The 17,723-nt window shown below is 30.2% G+C and overlaps 1 protein-coding gene across 1 annotated transcript in view; it reads left to right on the forward strand.

The window, feature by feature from the left end:
- Window positions 1–17,405, forward strand: part of ND-ASHI (NADH:ubiquinone oxidoreductase subunit ASHI) — a 31,490-nt gene extending 14,085 nt beyond the window's left edge. The window contains exons 2-5 of the mRNA XM_085819478.1: window positions 5,182–5,399; window positions 9,862–9,929; window positions 10,012–10,102; window positions 17,150–17,405. Of these exons, the coding sequence (XP_085675604.1) occupies window positions 5,182–5,399; window positions 9,862–9,929; window positions 10,012–10,102; window positions 17,150–17,209 (437 nt within the window). The 3' untranslated portion in view covers window positions 17,210–17,405. The remainder of the gene's footprint in view (window positions 1–5,181; window positions 5,400–9,861; window positions 9,930–10,011; window positions 10,103–17,149) is intronic.
- The last annotated feature ends 318 nt before the right edge of the window (window positions 17,406–17,723 follow it).

Consider the following 17,723-nt stretch of genomic DNA (forward strand, 5'->3'; position numbering starts at 1 on the left):
CATTTTTCACAGGAGAAAAAGTATCAAACAATTCACAATTTTTACAAAAATGATGAGATGCAGCCGTATCAAAGATCCAACTATCATCATTTTCTTCCAAATTGTTAACATTGGCTTGAGCTATAAAATGGGACTGTGCATGGGAATTATTACTTTTACTCAACTTGGGTTTATTCTTACACTTAGAAGATGTTTTATTACTACTAGATACAGCTGAGGAAACAGAAGAAGCAGGTGAGGGTGATCTGGAAAAATTACCTCTCATTCTACAGTATTTTTGAATATGACCTGGACGGCCACATTTATAACATTTGAGCCCTTTAATCTGCTTAAATTTGGGTTCACAGTGAGTACTTTGTACTTCTATAGTCGTATTGGAATTTTCCCTATCTATCTCTCTTAAATTAAGACGCGTTTCCTCTGCTAGAATTTCAAGTTCAACATTTTTAAAAATGAACTTTTCATCTGACCACCTCAAAATATTCTGAACTACTTGATCAAATTTATCTGGAAGGAACCTAAGAAACTGGAAACGTTATATATAAGTCTCTTACAGCCTGATTAATATCAGCTAACTGTTCAGTTACGCATTTTAATCTAGAAGAAAAGAAACTAATACTTTCATTTGGCTTGATTTTGCAATTTAAGAACTCTGAAAACAGGGACATATGTCTTGACCGATAATCTGGCTGGAAATATTTGGCAAGCGTGTTCCATGCCACTACCGGGTCATCAATTTCACATATCAAATTTCTATATTCAGGGCTTACATTCATATAAATTAACGATAATGCCAATCGACTTCTATTTTGATAGTCGGCAATAATTTCTTTTGCAATACCCTTAACATCATCTAAATCAGGACATTTCTCAATACCTTTGACCAAAAGCCATGCATTTTTTTCATTCAAGACAAACTTCATATCTTTGGACCATGTAAAATAATTACATGCATCAAGTTTAGCAATATTGTGCATGACACTAACAGTAGCCATATTTGAATTTTAACAAAAATCGCCCCCCAATCTCTTAAGTCCTAAATTAACTTTAAACTTCAAAAGTCTGCACTAAAAATAACTCAGGAGCTGGTGGCCCATAACCAAAATGATGCTAAACAAAGTTTAAAGTTTAAAGAAATTAAACATTTAGCAGTGGTAGCAATGAAAGCTCCCTGAGTTATGTTGTGCAGACATTGAAGACAATAAAAGATTTTAAACTTAACCAATTTATTAACAATATAATAAAGAATAAAAACACAAAAATAAATGTCAACAATATTAGAGTATTAGGAAAAATATAATCTAATCATTATTCATCAAATATTTTTACCTGTACTCCAAAACACTGGCATTCTATACAAACAAAAAATGTCCTAAACAGTGACTATGCGGCCTAAAAATAAAGCTGGCTACCCATTAAATAAGTCCATAATCAATGGTCAAGAAAAACACCTGAAAATTTAAATGTGAAAACACTTATAACCGGCCTAACTCCGTTTACACAAGGAGTCGTCGCCGTTCACGTATTTTTAATTTTGCCTTCGTTGAAGAAACATGGATGCCACCCACGGCAGTCACTCACAGGATAGCCTCTGGTACCGAAGAACTTTAATCTGGAACCATCATCTCGCAAACTGGAATCAAGGCATCCTTTCACTGGACTGCATACATCCTTTTGAAGGGGCTGGAAACCGCTCACACACCAGCCGGGAAACCAGGAACTAGAAGGGCTGAGCCAGAGCGACGCGAGATACTTATAGCAGAAGTAGGAATGACGTCATCTCATGGCAACCAATCAGCTATCGGCACGAATCGGCTTTTCAGATGACGTAAATCATGTTTCGTTTTTGCATCTCAATTAGGTTGAAACAGTCCGTTTTCAATGCAAACAGTGGCAGCAAGAAAAGAAGTAGAAGTAACTACTATATTATATTAAAATAAGGACTAAACTAAATAAACATTTCAAGGAGGAGAGATGATGCAGTAAAAGGTTTAAAAATAAGCTATATTTTCCAACATGGACACCCATAATCCGGAATGATCTATAATCTGGACCTCAAAGCTACAAACTTTCTGCGCATGCGTCGCGTTTACGCGTGCGCGTAAGACCTTTATGGCTGCGAATATGCGTGTGCACAAGCGCAAAATACGTTTACGAATGCGTGTTTAATGTATAATGGACGGTATAAGCTAAGCTAAAATTATCTAATTCAGATAATGTTGCAGATTGCGTTGTTCCTTAATCTTCGAATTGGATCCGGCGTATTATTTTTTGCAGACTGATAGAGCAATTTTATAAAAGTAAGCTTGAACTTTCGATTATGTCAAATAGAATTTCTGATATATATTTACTAATATGTAAAGGATCTACAAAGCAAAAGTATGTTTCGAACTCCATTAAACAAAAAGTAGAATTGCTGCAAAAAATGGATAAAGGCATATCCTTTGTTTCTCTCACCATTCCGAAATCTGTTTATAAATTTCACGCTGCTCTGACGGGGGGGGGACGCCTCGGTGCGCAATGAATTGGAAGTTGATCTGTCAGCACTATCCTTATCTTCAGGGCAGATGTTTTTATTTTATTTGGCTTATAATTCCTTACTAAATGTACTATTTCATCTCGATGTACTCCGTCTTTGATATGATTTAAATAAAATTCCTCATCATTATAATTCGCATCCGAGAGCGAAGAAAGTGACACAGATGTTATTGAAAGCGAAAGAATTTCGATTGACAAATTAGTCGGTATTCTCGACACAGCAATTATAGAACTTGAACAGCGGAACTTCGTAACTGAACAAGAAATTATGTCTGTTTATAGAATTAAAGAGAAAGTATTATCACATAAAAAACGAAGCAACTTAAACAACTTACATTGAAAGAAATGTTTAATAAAGTTAACAAATAAATATTAAGCTTTTTTTTTTTTTTTTTTTTTTTGTAAATTTTGATACCCTTTAGATCATAATTGTTCTTTATTTCATAAATTACGGTTTCATATTTTTAATTTTATAATTTCTGCATGCCATCTTACCAGATTTAAACTGATGATCTATAATCCGGAAAAATCAATAATCTGGAATCGCCGAAGTCCCGACGAGTCCGGATTAATGACTTTTGACTGTATGAGGAATGAAAAGTGTCACTTGTTACATTATTCTCATCTAACCTGTCAGATTTGGTGAAAATATTTTCCTCTTGTCACATTCTGCTTGACAGGTAGAATTATATTAGTGAGAGATAGTGGTAAGAAAGTGTTGAACTCCTTTCTCTTTGTTTTCATACCAACATATCCTCCGTTAAAATTTCTTCTATACTCTCATATTGGTTCTGCATTCTTTTTATTCTTATTAGAGGTTTTCACTTTTTTCATTGATGTGCTGAAAAAAGAATGGTCTTTATTTCTGTTATCCCTTGAAAGTACATTATATTCAGGCTTAAATATATCCGGAGTCCGGTTCAGCTATTTCTTAGTTTTTGAGCAAGACTGTAATCCCATCTAGAGTTCTGAATAAGATAAGAATTTGTATTTCATTTAACTATCTATTATTCATTTTATAATTTATTATTTTTTATCTCTTAACATTTTATTTAATTTTATTTTTAATAGTTTAATTATTTTAATTGTTGATTATTTTGCCCGAAAGGGACATTAATCCTGAATGCAATTTTAGTCTTGAAAAAGCATTTTGCATCAAAATTATGTAAATGCATTGTATCACTTTTCAGATTGTTGTCACCAAATATCATCCCCCTGTATTATATTTAAAGAAATTTAATAATAAAGAATCTGCATGAGTGTATGTATGTTTTTTGCATTGTGAAAGAATAATGGTACCTAAAGCCATCTAATTTTGAATTACATAGTCTTCCACCTGGACATGGTTACCTGGAAGCCTGTATTTGGAATTTGTTTTATTATCTCTTTCATATTTTGTAAAACTTTAATGAATTTTTGATTAACAAACTCAAGGATTTCAAAGTGAATGATGGCAGCACTGTATGGAATAAAACATTTTTATCTCCAGCGCACAAATGTTTATCTGAAACTCTAAAGATGTGCCTTTTTTAAAAATATTTTGTGATTTTGCTGTTGGATTGAATTTTATGTGGTATGATATTTAATAAATAAATTGAATGTAATATTCAATAAATAAAGTAATCACACAAAATGTTAATAATAAAAAGATAAAAGTTTTGTAAAGCCATCAGTAAAAAAACTGAACATTGATATGATGAACTGAGAAATGTTGTATACGTAATGTTGCATGGGGAATTCTAAACATGTATTGTTACTGCTTTTAAAATTTTCTTGATTTTGCTCTTTCATTGTATATGGTGTAAGTGCGAAGAAATTATACTCAATAACAAAGCTTAAAGACCAAAAAAGAAAAAATGAATTAGTAGAAGTGAGTGTAACAGCAGACTGGTAGACTGCAAGTTTAGGGAGAGCATAAAAAAACCTGAGCAAGCATTGTTGGGCGACTATTAAGAGTGAAACTTTTCAGATTTTTTTAATGAATTTTTTTTATTTTATTTATTTATTTTCATCTTCTATGACAGTCTTCCATAGGGCTACAGTATTTCTAATCTTATAAATTAAACATTGGTATAAGTGTATGATTTAGCATCATGATAAAATAATAAGTATTCAGACAATAGGATTTAAGGAAATACATGTTTGCAAGCCTCATGCATTAAATATCCAGGGAAATAAATACACAGCTGTGCTTTAAATAATTAAGCCTTTTCTTTATAGGATAATTATATACATTTACTTTTATTGTAACTCGTATTACAGTAATGTTAAAGGTAAACTCTTTTCTTACTTTTTGGTGCTACTGTTTTGAAAGTTAATTTTAAATATATGATTTTATGTTCTACATCTTGAACTCCTGGAGGATTAATTCTTAAACTAATGCACTGATTTCAGCAGTTTAGCTTAAAATTATTTAAAATGTTCAATTAATCAGCATATTATAATCAGATTGAAATTTATTTTTAATCTTATAAATTTCCATTTTTTAAATTGAAAACTTTTTTTTATTTTAATGGTGAATGTTTTGAGTTGTTCAATTGTAATCTGAAGTTTTTAAATTGCAGTTCATTTTAATTAATTAAATATTTTTAGGGGATTAGTTTGTATGCTTTATGAAATTACTATTAAAATATATTTTTTAAGCTTGGAACAAGGACTGGAAACCAGGGCCTTATCCTAGAACTAAAGAAGAGAGAATTGCAGCTGCAAAAAAGTATAACATGCTTCCTGAAGATTATGAACCATATCCAGAAGAGGAAGGCTTTGGTGATTATCCTAAATTTGAACCTGTGCATATGGAATTTCGTAATTCATTTGAAGTGTATGATTTTCATTCTTTGAAAAGAAATTATGGTGAACCTGTAAGCATTATTTTTGAACTTTAGATATTAAATTATTTTCCAATTAAATATAAAAATGTAATGTATTTTCAAATTATCAAGTTATATTCAAGGAGTTTAAACCATTTATTACCATGTTTTTCTGCGACACAGTTTTAAAATCAAGAGTTCAATATAGTTTATCTGTAACGTAGTTTTATAAGGATAAAAAATCTCTTAGGTTTCATAACTTGCAGTAATTATCCCAGTTAGTTGTCAGACTTGACGGGAACTGTACATGTTTCATTTAGTTGCTGCTTAGCTTTTCTAAAGTTATCTAAAGAAGCTTGCACAGTAGGTTCATGCTTTAGAATTCCCAATTTCATTTTTTTTTAAATTATCTTCAATAATAAAAATTAAAATATTAGTGCCTTTACTCCTAGAAAATTCAGGAGTATTTCTTTAATTTCATCTTGAATGTTTTTTATCCTAAATGCACATTTTAAGGAAGAGAAAAATAGCTTTGAAGATTCTGGTTTTGATATTTTTTATCAAAAATGTTTTATTTTCATATCCTACTGAAATATTCCAATTTATTTCAGTTCTGGTGCATTCTGATTCTAATTTGATTTGTTCTATATTAAGCCTTTCTAATTGTTCTTGGGCTTTCAATATTTCTAATTTAATTTTTTTCTATTTCTATCTATCTTTGTTCTTCATGTTTTAAACTTTCTTTTTTTTTCTTTTTTTTCTTCTTCTTCTTCTTCTAGCTTAGCCTTTCAATCATAATTTACTAACCCAATTAAATCTTTTGCAGATTCTCATTCTTCTTTAAACTTTTGATTATTCTCAAATAGAGCAATTAAATCTACAGTTTTTTAATCTTGAAATACAGTTTTAACTTCTCTGTAACCAGTCTAAGATCACTTTTCTTAGCTTTGTAGAACATTTTTAATACAAAAGTAATAAAAATTTCTTGCCTTGAAAATCCAATACATGAATAGTAATCCATATATGAATATAAAATATAATTCATAAAATTATTCACAAATATCCTACATATTATGTAATCCTTGTGGTTTGTGCCAATTTTTCATAAAGTTTATCTGGTTCTTTATTCACATTTCCCCCCCTCCAACAACTGAATAATAGGATGGAGAGAAAACACTTTAAAAAAAATTCATATTGCCTGAGTCATTGTATGGTTCCAAATTGGCTAGAACACATTGTGTTTACATGTCAGCCCAAAATATTGGCATCTTGAGATTCCACACCTCAAGTGAATATCTATACTGACTTTTTAAATACTTTTTTGCCTTTTTCATGAGTTGCTTTGTCAAAAACACCACTATTAGCACAAGGAATTGCTTCCCACACCAAAGTACCAGATTTAATGCCAAAATATGCCACTAGAACCAGAACAAGTTCTAATCTGACTACACTCAAACCTGTTTATGCGCTGTCTTTTTTTGTGTGGTATACTGATTGTGCTCTGAAATATGTATTGCACAAAAACAGGTTTGAATGTATTAGTTCTAGTTTGGGGTAAGCAGTCATGTGGCTTTCATGATCTTTCAACTTTTTATTGTTAATTAGTTGGTTGTTCGGTGTTTTGCCAATCCTGTTTTATCAGTCACTGTTTATGTTGGACTAAGATGGTGTCAACTAGAAGTGCATCTTTTTTAGATCTTTTGTTGGTCATAAACTGCACTAGTTTGTAGTATTGTTGTTTTTACCAATGAACTGCCTCTTCATCATCTTTTCCAGAAGATTGATGGAAATATATCTAGACCACAACAATTTTCTGGAACAGTAGGAAATTCTCTGAAAACATGTGAAACCCTTCCTATGACAGGTTATGTCCCTATTCCAATTGATCTATCCAAAATTGACAAAAAAGACCTCAGTACTGACCAAAAATACCTTGTTGATATTTCTAAGGCCTTTCAGACCTAACAGACAGGAGTCCTGGGAAGATGGCCTTCTTAAGATGGCTCACTACAATCAACAGAATGTTTTGCCTTAATGTATCAACTGCTGAACCAACAGAATGACTTGAAACTACTAGCCAAATATGTTATAAAAGTTTATATGCCATCCTGGTTTGAAATTTAAAAAAATCCCGAGAGCAACACACATGGAGCACGTCATGTGCACAGAATGATTAAGAAAAATTGATTCTTGCCAGAAAATTTTAAGGCAGTTGTTCATAAAGTTATTCAGAGGAACTGTTATTTTGCTTACCCTGAAAGCATCCTTTTGGCGATGCTGGAAGTTGAACGAGCACATATTCGTGAACTTGGCCTGAAAAGTGTACTGAAAACAAGAAAAATTAACTGGAAAGGGGAAATATGACAATTTGTGCTTCCCAGATTAAATTTCAAATCAGAGGAGAATTTTGTATTTGATTGGGACAATCCCTTGGAACCACCAGCTACCTTGAACTTCAGTTACAAAGATATAAGATTGATTAGAAGCGGTTCTTAGTTTGAAATAGGAAAGTTCTCTTGCCATTCTCAAATAGTAGAGAGGCATGTAAGACTGGTGACAGGAGCGTCATTTAGCAACATGGGGTGCAGAAGCCAGGGATGGATCCATACGCAATCAAATCAAGTATTGGAACGTATTTATGAAGTTTGACACCAAGATGAATTTCTCTCGTTCTCTTGTGGAACATAAAGATGACAAATGATTAAGCTGAAACTTTTTTACTGGAATTTTTTTTATCAGTTACAACCATAAGCTGAGTCAGGAAATAAAGATGTTGTAAAAAACATCATTAAAAATATTGTTAAAAATAGTTTGATGTTTTCATTAACATTGAGATTTTTTTTATTATTATTTATTTACCTCATGTGGAACCTGAAGATGATGAATAATTGAGCTGCAATTTTTTTACTGTGCATTTTTTTCATCGAACAGAACCATTTGTTCGGTCAGGAAGTAATAAAATTTGAAAAATTTTTTTTTTACCTTTTTCACACTACCCTGCTGAACAGTTAAAATTTATTTACAAGGCCATACATAGAAATGAATGTTTTTAAGACTATATATTTATTATTATTTTAAAAAAACAAACACTCAGTGGACTTCCCAATGAGTCCATAATCCAGAGTTTTTTTTTTTTCCTAAGAGCTTTCAAAATACTATGCTTACTCTCTCACAGTGAAATACCTACTTCTCTTTGTTACATCCCCTGTTGCTAAATTGCATATCTTGGCACATATGTAATAAATGTTTAGAAAAAACAGCACGTCATGGAATTATTGGTAGACAGACTAATGCTATTGATAGTGTTGATGCGTACTTAAAAGAATGCATTTTTCTCTAGTTTTAAAATTCATATAAAATAGAAGGCAATATAAATGTGAAGTACAAAATAGATGGTGTAAAGCTTTCTACCTTTAAATTATACAGTGGGTATTTAGACATTTTTAGAATGATTTCAATAAGGATTTTTTTTTTAAAGCAGTTTTGGAATAAAAATTTCTGGTAACAGCTTATTATTTGAAATTAGAAATATTATCTTTTAAATTTATTTGTCATTCAAAATGCTGCATGTAAACAAGCTGTGTTGAAGGATATGTTTTTATGTTTCTAAACATATAGAATATTCCAAATATTGAGAAATATTTCTATTCCATAATTTAAAAAACATTTGAAATGCATGGTATTAAAATTTCAAAATGTAAAATAACCAATATTATTAATCAGAAAGGGGAAAGACCATCAATTATTTCTTCAACACTGAAAGATGGCCCCAAATGAATATCCAAAAAAAAAAAAAAAAAAAAAAAAGGATCTATGTTTCTAAAGTTAAATTGTTGCTAATAAAAGAAAATCTCCTGATGCGGAAATCAGTTGCTAAGTCTTTAAATACAAATAAGTAAAATAATAAACGATAACAATAAATAAAATAATAAACGATTTACAACTTAAAAAAGCTACAAAACAATAAAATTCACTAGCTTTTGTCAAGGCACATGGCTTAACACAAGATATTTTGTAGAACCCTACATGAAAACTATTTAGCAGGAGATAAATGGTTTAAAAATGCTGAGGTGATGGTTTTTTTTTTTACATTTTTTATTGAAGATATAGGGATTTTATTGGCTTTAAATTTCATTTCTTTCATGTCTTTATGGTTTTGGTTCTGAATTTCTCATTATTTTGTCTGTAACTGATTGATTTTTCAGCAGCATATTGTGCAGAAATAATATTGGGATATTTTTGTTTTAAAAAAAATTGTGATGCTGTATTTGCTTATGAACTTTGAATGTATAGAATAAGTATAGGAATTTTAAAATATTTTATAATAAGTTCAAAATACTTATAATCATATACATCTGCAGTTTTTAATATTTTATTAAAAATATTTTAAATAATTCCATGCATATATCTTTTTTACTTTCACTTTTTAATTTTTTAAATTAATTCTAGTAATAGTAATCTGTGATACATTGTATTATGAGAAAGTCCTTCCTTAATTACTCTTTATACATAGATTCATCCTGATTTTGATATGTATTTAGAAGATAAAATAAATTTCCAGCAAGAAATGAGGACACCTCTGTGAGTATTTTAAATATTAATTTTTGCATTTACTATGCACTTTTTCTACTATCAATAATTGCTTTTTGATATTTCTTTTTAGCTGGAAACAATTTTTATATCTGGGAAGTTTTGTTACAATAATTAGCTTCATTTGCATTTATGAATCATTGTATCCACCAGATATAGGCGTGGTAAGTTTTTTTTTTTTTTTTTTTTTTTTTTTTTTTGGATAAATCTATATGGTACTTTCTTATTAAAGCAGCCATTGTAGTTAGTCATCAAATTTACCAGTATTTATTGCCAAATTTATAACATTCAAATATAACTAAAAATTTATGTTATGGCCACCTGAATGAAAGAAGTGTTGTTTATTATAATTTTAACCATATCCTATGGAAACTTTAACTTTTAACCATATCCTATCAAACTGAAATTACATACTGGAAAGTGGCTGATTGAGCTTTGTACCAAAATGAAAAGTGTTTTAGCAAAGCAGTTTTTTAACTAAATTTTAATTTTTTTTTACTAAGTGTTTATAATTAGTAATAATAATGTCACAAAGTAAGAAAAAATTCAATTTATATTTATTTTCTAACTGAAATCTTAAGGTTGGTAGATACCTACATATTATCATATTGACCATGAAACTGTTGCCAAGCAGCAAGATTAGAGCTAATTATGAATAAATGTGACATGACAACACACTCATAACATCTACACTTTTGTTTGATGTAACCCCGACTGATTCTCAACAAGCCACCTTTTGTTTTTATGAAAAGAACTTTATTTCTATATCTTGCTTTTTGCATTTTAAAAAAAAAAGTGATTAAAATGTGGAATTTTCCTTCCACAGAACAACAAGGAGTGAATTATTTTCAAAGTTATGGGATCCTACCAGCAAAAAAGTGTGTATTAATGTACATGATATAGTCGGTTGAATATAGCCAACAAAACAGTAATATTTCAATTACCTCTGCGAAGTTTGTGCTTGTAACATTCTAAACAAAGCTTCTAATAAAATCAGAGGGCCTAACAAAAATAACAGAAATCAACAAAAGCCATTTTTGCAAAGAGCTAAAATAAAGTAGATTGAATACTGATTACTTATAAAATAAAAAGGCATCGGTTCCTTCAAAATTTTGCTAAAATAAAGTAGATTGAATACTGATTACTTATAAAATAAAAAGGCATCGGTTCCTTCAAAATTTTGCAGGAACAATTAGGAACTTGGCAGGATCAAACCAACTTTCATAATTCAATGTTATTGTTATGTGCATATGAGTATGTAATGGATTAAATGCAGCAGAACCGATGAAAGCTTCATGAATTTATTTCTCCAAAAACACTTTACAGTGCTGGAACTTTTCATGCAAAATTATTCATACAGCTATTCTCAGTATGACACAGCACAAACAGGAGTTATTACTTCAGACTAGTAAGAATTTTGAATGCAGGCAATACAAAAAGTCTCAATTGTGTAAGCTCACACTGTAATATCTCAGTTCTCTAAACTAAAGTGAAAACTAATGCTGTCTCCTGTCTTGTACAGTTTGCCCCCATCCACTGAGAAATTTCCAGTAGTTTCAGTTTCTTGAAATTGCAGGAAGGAATATGCTGTTACAGATGCATAGGGCTGAATACAGTTACATAGGGATAAGTGCAGTTACAGTTATACAGGGATTGGACCCAAATGTTGCCAAATGGTCACCAAATTTGGCCAAAAAAATTAATCGCCAAAACCATTATTACCAAACCAAAATTTGCACTATTTCGTCAAACTGGCAAGATAGCCAATTACTTTAATGTTAAATTGACTTTCCCTGTAATCCTATTATTTTAGCAATGCTTCACATTTCTGAACTCTTCCATGTGACATTATAAAGGGAATACAGGTAGCCCTCCTACAACATGGCATCCTGTACCACGATTCATAAATTGCGAGAATCCTCCTCCAACACGGTTTTCCTATACAATATAAGAAAACTGCCCAAGTAATCCGAATAAATGTAATGATCAGTCACCAGGTAACAATGAAGAAAAAAGGCACTCGCGATTTGGATTGATGATAGCTGTCAAAAAAAATTCCGTTGGATGTTGATATCATTAAACAAAAAGCACTCAAAATTTTCAAGCACCTTAAAGAACCCTAATCCTTTGTCAACCCAGATTTTCTGGCAAGTAAAGATTGGTTCGAAAATTTTAAAAAAGCGTCTTGCAACTCATAGCATAAGAATTCAAGGAGAATCTGCATTGGCTTATTATGATGCTGCTAGGATGTTGATTATGAAGCTAAAGCTTGGCTTTTTAATTGTTTTGTTCCAGACGCTGAATGTTATTTAAAGCAGAAAAATTTGAGCTTCAAGGCTCTATTTCTATTAGATAATGCTCCACGTCACCCACAAGATTTGAATTATCTCAATGTCAAAATACTGTTCCTACCACCTAACACTACTTCGTTTCTCCAACAATTGGATCAAGATATTATTTATACCTTTAAAACATACTACATAAGAAGAGCATTACAGTGCATTTTAGACATAACCAATTCAAAATCAATTAAGGTACTGGAAGCTTGGAAGACATTTTCAATCAAGTACTGTATCGACAAAGTATCTTTGTCTCTGAAAGCATCAATGTTAAATGCATGTTAGAAGAAGATATATCTCTCTTCAGATGAAATAGAAAACGTGCATGAATCATCAGAAAATGAAATTGTTGGCTTATTAAAACTTGCTAAATCAATCGGAGGTGAAGGTTTTGTCGACATAGCTATTGAGGATGTTCAAGATTTATTATTGGAAGAAGAAATTAACGAAGCAGATTTGATGGAAATGGCATCTAAAGCCATAAATCAAATCGAGTCTGAGGACAGCACTGATGAAGATAGTGTAGTATATAATTTAACATTAAAAAAATTAAAAGAATGCCTAAGCTTACTGAAAATCTGGAATAATTTTTCTTGAGTACAGATCCTTGCGCTGAAATAAGCCAAAAATTCAAAAGGGAGCTGCAAAACTGTCTAGCTCCATATCGAGAAATTTACACTGACCCAGTGAGAGCTAGTAAGCAAATAAAATTACAGATTTTTTAAAGAGGGAAGAAAGATGCCAGAACTTTAAATGAAGAAAGAAATTCTGAAGTAATCTCATTCCACCGAAAAAACGTTCTTGGTTGATTATACTGAGCAGTGACAACAAAGAAATTTATTAAACTAAATGTGTTAAATTAAAATATGTTAATATTTTTGTTTTGTGTTGTACATACATATACAGTCAAAAGTCGTTAATTCGGACACCCATAATCCGGAATGATCTATAATCCGGACCTCAAAGCTAAAAACTTTCTGCGCATGCGCCGCGTTGGCACATGCGCAAAGGCGTTTTACGCGTGCGCGTAAGACCTTGACTACTACGCATATGCGTGTGCGCAAGTGCAGAATACGTTTTCGCCTGCGCGTTTAATGTATAATGGACGGTGTAAGCTAAAATTATCTAATTATCTATTTCACTTAATGTTAATGATTGCGTTGTTCCTTAATCTTCGAATCTTTGGATCCCGTTTATTATTTTTTGCAGACTGTAAGAGCAATTTTATAAAAGTTACTTGAACTTTCGATTATGTCAAATAGAATTTCCGATGCTGGAACTTCCAAAGGATCTACAAAACGAAAGTATGTTTCGATGTCCAACAAACAAAAAGTGGAATTGCTGCAAAAAATGGATAAAGACATGAAGAATGTGACAGAGAGGTTAGTAAAAACGAAAAAATTTCGATTGACAAGTTAGTCAGTATTCTCGGCACAACAATTAACGGGACTTGAACAGCGGAACTTTGTAACTGAACAAGAAATTATGTCTGTTTATAGAATTAAAGAGAAAGTATTATCACATAAAATGAAGCAAATTAAACAACTTACATAGAAAGAAATGTTTAATAAAGTAAACAAATAAATATTAAGCTTTTTTTTTTTATGTAAATTTTGATACCCTTTAGATCATAATTGTTCTTTATTTCATAAATTACGGTTTCATATTTTTAACTTTAGAATTTCTGCATGCCATCTTACGAGATTTAAACTGATGATCTATAATCCGGAATCGCCGAAGTCCCGACGAGTCCGGATTAACGACTTTTGACTGTATATGATTAATAAAAATTAAGTTGTTTATGTAGAATTAAAAAAAGAAAAACATTTGTTTTTAATAAGTTTTCGGAACTTTGCATATTGTACAAAATTCATAACTGTAATGGTTGATGGGATATTATTTAAGTACCAGCTGGCATCTGCAAGAAATTTCTGTTGGTTACATTTTATAGTTCAAACATATTGATACCTAAATATTAAATTTTCAGACTGACATTTATTTCAAATAAGTCTGATGTATTGAATTTAACAACTAAATAAATTACTTTTAAATTAAAATAAACAACTTATGAAAGCTTTCCAAATAGTATAAAATTTGAAAATTAATGATGACAACCTATTATCTTTCTTTTATTTAATAAATTTTTCTTTGATGCATGCAAAAAAAAAAAAAATGCATATGTTTATATGTAAATAATTATAAACTTCTGTATTTCTAAATGCAACTTCCAGCTACAACACCTCATGATGTTTTAGGTTTGATGAAGTTTGTAACCTATGGTTTCAAGCAAGTACAACACCTGAACGTGTTGCTGTTTTAGCAATGAAAACTGTTACATTTCTCTGGTATTTCAATGTATATTACACTTAATTTTTATGCAGAGATAGTTGTGCAATTGTTTACATTTCCTTTATTGCCAGTGGTATCATGGGCAGACAATATCTTAACTAATATGTGTTTTATGATAATAAATGATAAAATAAATTAGATCTGCTTGTATTTTATACATTCATAACATTCTTAACTTTTTATAGCTTTTTTCTTATTTATTGGCTGGAGGTTTATCTGCTAGTTTCTTTTTAAATTCCTGTAAATCTCCAAACATTTTCCAGGGCATTTGTTTAAAGAAGGGATTCTCAACCGGTGGTATGCAAGAGAAAAGTTTGCAAGAAAAGTTGCTTTTAAGTTTTATAAAAAGAAGTAAAGTATTTTTAACTTATTAAATTCAGAAATTAAAACCCCAACAGCCTGATTGAGTATTTTCTCTAACACTCATAAATTTATGCAATCTGAGCTTTATTCAAGGTCAATAGCCGCTTATAGACTTTAGCAAGAGGCAAACGATATGTCTGCATGGTAGTTTTCTGTTTCTTCCATGTTGTACCTTTCACAAATATTCTTTTAGCCGTAGACATAATAAAATTTGCCATAAATGATGTTTTTAAAAGGAGTGATAGAAATGGATGCTGTATTTAATAGGAAGTAAAAATAAACTTCTATAAAAAAGATAATAGTATCTCATTAATTCTCTTAGAGCTTATGGATTTATTAGCATGTCAACACTTTATGTCCCCATTTCTGGGCTCATATTCTTCCATTTTCAATAAGAATCATTTTTTTATGTCTGTTTGCTGTCTCTAACAGCAGGTATTTTGTCTTCTTGTTGCTTTGTATTCCTTACTTTTCTATAGGATTTGAAAATATCATCGTGGTCTGTTTTTGAAGAACTGGTAATATATTGTGCATTTACATATTTGTGAAAAAATAACAAAACAAACCTAGATTTTCAAAATGAGAAAATTGCTACAATTGACTAAGCAAAGTGATGATTCACAGGTGATGGATCCAGGACAATCTACTAGCACTAAGAATATTGAAAAGAAAAGAAAAATTGTTTCTAGAAAATACAATGAAAGTTATTTATCAATTGGATTTACTTGGAATGGAGATGAAATGGACCCTCAACCTCAATATGTTATTTGTGGTGAACTGTTATCTAATCAAAATATGAAACCATCGTTTCTTAAAAGACATCTTGAATCTAAGCATGCCAATTTAAAGGATACATCTGAAGAATATTTTAAGAGGAAATTATTAGAGTTCCAAAATAGTAGACAAATAATGAAAGGTTTTGTTACTTCAAGCTTTGGAAGCTGGTTACCTGGTAAGCCTAAGAATTGCTGAAACTGGGCAGACTCAAACTATTGGAGAAAACCTTATATTACCAGCAGCTAAAGATATCATTTTAACATTATTCAATGAAAAAGTGGCTAATGAACTTAATAATATTCCGTTATCAAATGATACAGTGAGTCAGTGACTTCATGAAATAGCAAATTCCATAAAATTCCATAAAGAGCAATTGGATTAAAGTACTGATATAATAAACTTTGTTAAATTATTAGTTTAAAATTATTAGTTCAATTATTAGCTGGAGATAATGTGCATTTCACATCATTTGCATAACTCGGTGACATGTGAAATTGGCATAATTTTCAGGCCACTGTTTCTTGGAGTTGCATTTTCAAAGTCTTGTAGTTTATATAAATACACACATATATATCTGTTTGTGCAGTTGAAAATGATTTTAGGCAAAATTTTGACTAATGGTCATCAAGCAATCAGTTGATATGTGATAGAAGGATGAGAAAAATTGCTTCATTGATATATTAAAGTACAAATAGTATTTTGTTTCTGTTTGTTTAAGAACTTGGTCTTGTTGCTGAAGCGTCAAAGGTATGAATTCTTATTATGCAAAATAACTGTCCAAGACAATTCTAATTTTTAAACTGAAGTAACTAAATATAAAAATGATCTGTAATCATCCTGTTAAACTGTTCATATTAGCAAGAGAAGTATATCTATTTTTTGTTATTATCAGATACAATTTGTTGTGCAATTTGCATACAGATGACTTAATGGCAAAAAAACCAAAATGTTATCTATTTTCCCTCTGATAGCTTGTGACATACAGGGGGAAAAAAGAAACCTTTAAGTGAAGAAATTAAAAGGCATATTACCTGAAATATTAATTTTAATGCTTTCTGAATGATGATAATGTGCAAGATATTCGTAAAACAGAACATACCCCTCCCTCCTTTTTTAAGATCTCAATCTATAAGGAACTGTATTTCTGAGTAGTTATTAAACTTGGGCTGAAATATGAATCTTGGAATAAAAATTTTTTATTCTTAAATTAGAAATTTTGTTTCATCTACTAGAAGAATTTTAAAAATTATATTTATAATTTTGTTTCATACCTTTATGGTAATTCATATTTTATAATTTATGATAGAATTTCTAAATGAATTTTAATGCTTTTTATGACATTTCTAATGCATTCTGTTTATGAGCATGATTTATTAATTTTAGATTCCAAAGCAATATCCTAATTCTGGAGTAAAGCATTACACTTTTGAACCAGCTGTTTGAGGCAAATTAGACAAGGATACATCAAAAGAAGATTTCCTGATAATATTTTGTAGATAGAAAATAAATTGAATGTTATTTTTTCTCAAAATTATCTTTGTTTTCTGGTAGTCTGTATAAATCATAATTTTTCATTGAAGTTGTAAAAAACTCAAGTTTTATTAATATGCAAAATAAAAAGTACAAAAAACTAATTAAATTCTTATTTAAGACTGTGTTCAAGCTAATAAAAATAAAAAACTACTTATTACTACCTTAATACACATTTTATATTGCGGTATTTCATTCATATAATTATGCACTTAGTACTGTATCATAATCATTATATTTAACAATTACTATGATTAGTAATGATTGTAATTGTTATTCTAAAATACAGAAAAAAGTAATTAAATCCACAATGTCTCTAAGTGTACACTTATACTTTTAAAAACTGGATATCTGTGTGAAGTAATTAAAAGGTATATATTATTGGTACTCAAAATGGTTTCTTTATAGATAAAAAGAATGACATGGA

The sequence above is a fragment of the Stegodyphus dumicola genome, chromosome 6 (assembly GCF_044657685.1).
Source record: "Stegodyphus dumicola isolate Sdum_Otavi_A_Nest chromosome 6, ASM4465768v1".
Lineage (NCBI taxonomy): Eukaryota > Metazoa > Arthropoda > Arachnida > Araneae > Eresidae > Stegodyphus > Stegodyphus dumicola.